The sequence below is a fragment of the Empidonax traillii genome, unplaced genomic scaffold, assembly GCF_003031625.1.
Source record: "Empidonax traillii isolate 1590-97213 ecotype Southwest subspecies unplaced genomic scaffold, ASM303162v1 scaffold2751:size18559, whole genome shotgun sequence".
Lineage (NCBI taxonomy): Eukaryota > Metazoa > Chordata > Aves > Passeriformes > Tyrannidae > Empidonax > Empidonax traillii.
In genome coordinates this window covers 15,527-18,559 of record NW_020957944.1, presented here as the reverse complement: position 1 = coordinate 18,559, position 3,033 = coordinate 15,527, and the positions used below count along the sequence as shown (strand labels likewise).

Here is a 3,033-nt window from a genome sequence, read left to right as displayed (position 1 = left end):
ACAATAGGGTGGGGGGCGACAAGAAGGGGACCCCGAGTTGGGCTATCAGAGCTGGAGGGTCCCAAGGAAGGGAGTAGGGGGCGGCGCCCACCCCTTGCCGTGCCCCTCAGGTGCTGATGGCTTCTGGCTGCAGGGCATGGGGCAGGATGGGGGGCCCGGGCAGGGTGGGGGGGCCCGGGGAGGGCAGTGGGGGTGACCCTCGGCCGTGCCCCCCAGGTGCCATGCTGATGGCCATCCGGCTGCGGGGCATGGACGCGGGGGAGACGCTGGCCCTGACCCGGGCCATGGCCGCCTCAGGCCGGGCGCTGGCCTGGCCGCCCGCCTGGCACGGGCTGGTGGTGGACAAGCACTCGACGGGGGGCGTGGGGGACAAGGTCAGCCTGGCTCTGGCCCCCGCGCTGGCTGCCTGCGGCTGCAAGGTGAGGGGCACCCCGGGGGGCGGGCCGGGGGTCCCCGAATTCCCGCACCCACCTGTGCCCACCCACAGGTGCCCATGATCAGCGGGCGAGGGCTGGGCCACACCGGGGGCACCCTGGACAAGCTGGAGGCCATTCCCGGCTTCCGCGTCTCCCTGAGCCCTGAGGAGGTGAGCGGGGAGGGACCAGCCAGGGGGACACGGGCACGGGGGCACACGGGCACCCCGACTCCTGCAGGCTCCGGCCTTGGGAGCACTGGGGGGCTCCAGTGGGGTGGGATGCCAGTAGGGTACCCACGGGGCAGGGGAGGTGGTGCCACTGGAGTGTTGATGGAGTGCAGGTGTCAATGAGTTTTGGGTACCTACGGGGTGCTGGTGGGTTGTGGGAGCCTAAGGGGTCCCGGTGGGGTGCTGATAGAGTACCAATGGGTTGTGGGTGCCAGTGGGGTGCCCATGGGTTGTGTGGGAACCTATGGGGTACTTACGGGGTGCCGGTGGGGTGGAAAAGGGGTGTGGGGTGCCCATGGGGTGCTGAAGGGATCCAAAGGGCAGAGGTGGGTGCTGATGAGATGCCTGTGGGTTGTGGGTGCCCATGGGGTATCGGTGCAAACAGGATGTTGATTGGATGCCAGTGGAATCCCAGTGGGACTCCAGCGGGGTGTTGATGGGGTGTGGGTGCCAAGGGGGTGCTAATGGGGTGCCAACCCGGCACGGCTGCCCCGCAGATGCGCAGCGCCCTGGAGCGGGTGGGTTGCTGCATCGTGGGGCAGAGCGAGGAGCTGGTACCCGCTGATCGGGTGCTGTACGGGCTGCGGGACGTCACGGCCACCGTGGACAGCGTGCCCCTCATCACCGGTACGGGGCACGGGGGGCAAGGGGACGGGCACTCCGGCCGGGCACGGCCAGGGAGGGGGCTCAGGCAATGACCCCCAACCCCCGGCACAGCCTCCATCCTCAGCAAGAAGGCGGCGGAGCAGCTCTCGGCGCTGGTGCTCGATGTGAAGTTCGGGAGCGCCGCTCTGTACCCCACGCAGGACAGCGCGCGGGAGCTGGCGCAGAGCCTGGTGAGACCCCGCGCCCGCCGGAAAGCCCCCCAGACCCCTGCCCCGGGGCTAGGGGCGCTGGGCTGGGGCACCTCTACCCACTGTCCCTGCCCGCCCTCCTTACCCGCTGTGCCCTCCCGCTGTCCTACCCACCCTCCCTGCTCTCCCTGTCCGTCCTTATCCCTGCCTGCTGCCCCTGCCTGCTCTCCCTGTCCCTCCGCTTTCTCACTGTCCCTATCCCTGTCCCTTGTCACTGCCCTCTATCTCTGGCCCTGCCATCCCTGTCCCCGCCCGTCGCTGTCCCTTCCCGCCATCCCTGTCCCTTCTCACCGTCCCTGTCCCTGCTTGCTCTCCTGCCTGTCCCTGTTTGTTCTCCCTGTCCCTTCCCCTGTCCCCGTCCCTGCTGGCTGTCCCTGCCCGTGTCGCTGTCGCTGTCCGTGCCCAGGTGGAGGTGGGCACACAGCTGGGCATCCGTACGGTGGCCGTGCTGTCCCGCATGGATCAGCCCCTGGGCCGGGCCGTGGGGAACTCGCTGGAGGTGCTGGAGGCGCTGGAATGTCTGGACGGGGGCGGACCCCCCGACCTGCGGCAGCTGGTCACGACCCTCGGTCAGCGTGGGGACACCGGGACGGGGGGGGGTGGACCCGGGTGGGGACGGAGGGACACGGAGGGACGAGGCCCAGGGCCGGCACACGCGAGTCCCGTTCCAGTCCTGACCTCTTCCCATTCCCCGGGATGTCCCCTCACCCCCGACTTTTACCCGCCCATCCCTGGGGTCCCCCTGAACGCCCCCCCATCCCCAGGGTCCCACTGTCCCTAACTCCCCTATCCTCGGGGTCCCCCTCATCTCCAACCCTGCACCCCCCCAGATTTGGGGTCCCACTGCACCTCCCCAGCCCCAGGGTCCCCCTGGACGCCCCCTCCCCACGTTCCCACTCACCCCCAGCCCTGAACCCCCCCAGCCTCAGGGTCTCCCCCTCTCTGTCTTCCCCCACCCTAAGCCCTTCTTGGGGTCCTGACCCACCTCCCCTTCCCCCTGCCTGTCTCCCTGTCCCGGGGGGGGTTGGAGGGGAGCAGAGGGCAGTGGGGGGTCCCTGGGCTGTTCCCCTGGTGTGAGGAGGTCCCAGCCCGTGCCGGTTTTGGGGTGCAGGCGGGGTGCTGCTGTGGCAGTGCGGGAAGGCGGCGGGGGCCGCGCAGGGCCGGGAGCTCCTGGGCCGGGCGCTGGACGATGGCTCAGCCCGGAGCATCTTCGAGGCCATGCTGGGGGCGCAGGGGGTGCCCCCCGACACCGCCCACGGCCTCTGCAGCGGGACCCCCGCCCAGCGCCGACGGTTCCTCGGAACGGCCAAGGTCTGCGAGGAGCTGCCCGCTCTGCAGGAGGGTAAGAGAGACCCCCTGTGCACCCCCTGTCCCTGATGCCCCCCAGGTGGGGGCTCCCCCCTCGTACCCCTCTGATCCCCCCCTGCCCCCCAGGCTGGGCGTTCCCCCTCGTCTCCCTGACCCCTCTGGTCCCACCCATCCCCCCATATGTCCCTGACCCCCCCCCACTGACCCCCTGCCCCCCCGTGCCCCCCA

General features: G+C 70.6%; 1 protein-coding gene across 1 annotated transcript in view; it reads left to right on the top strand.

Moving 5' to 3' along the window:
* The first annotated feature begins 146 nt into the window (after positions 1-146).
* The window catches only part of LOC114072196 (thymidine phosphorylase-like), a 5,724-nt gene continuing 2,837 nt past the window's right edge, over positions 147-3,033 (top strand). Inside the window, exons 1-6 of the mRNA XM_027910118.1 lie at positions 147-419; positions 488-586; positions 1,141-1,270; positions 1,361-1,479; positions 1,904-2,066; positions 2,609-2,842. Coding sequence (XP_027765919.1) covers positions 147-419; positions 488-586; positions 1,141-1,270; positions 1,361-1,479; positions 1,904-2,066; positions 2,609-2,842 — 1,018 coding nt within the window. The remainder of the gene's footprint in view (positions 420-487; positions 587-1,140; positions 1,271-1,360; positions 1,480-1,903; positions 2,067-2,608; positions 2,843-3,033) is intronic.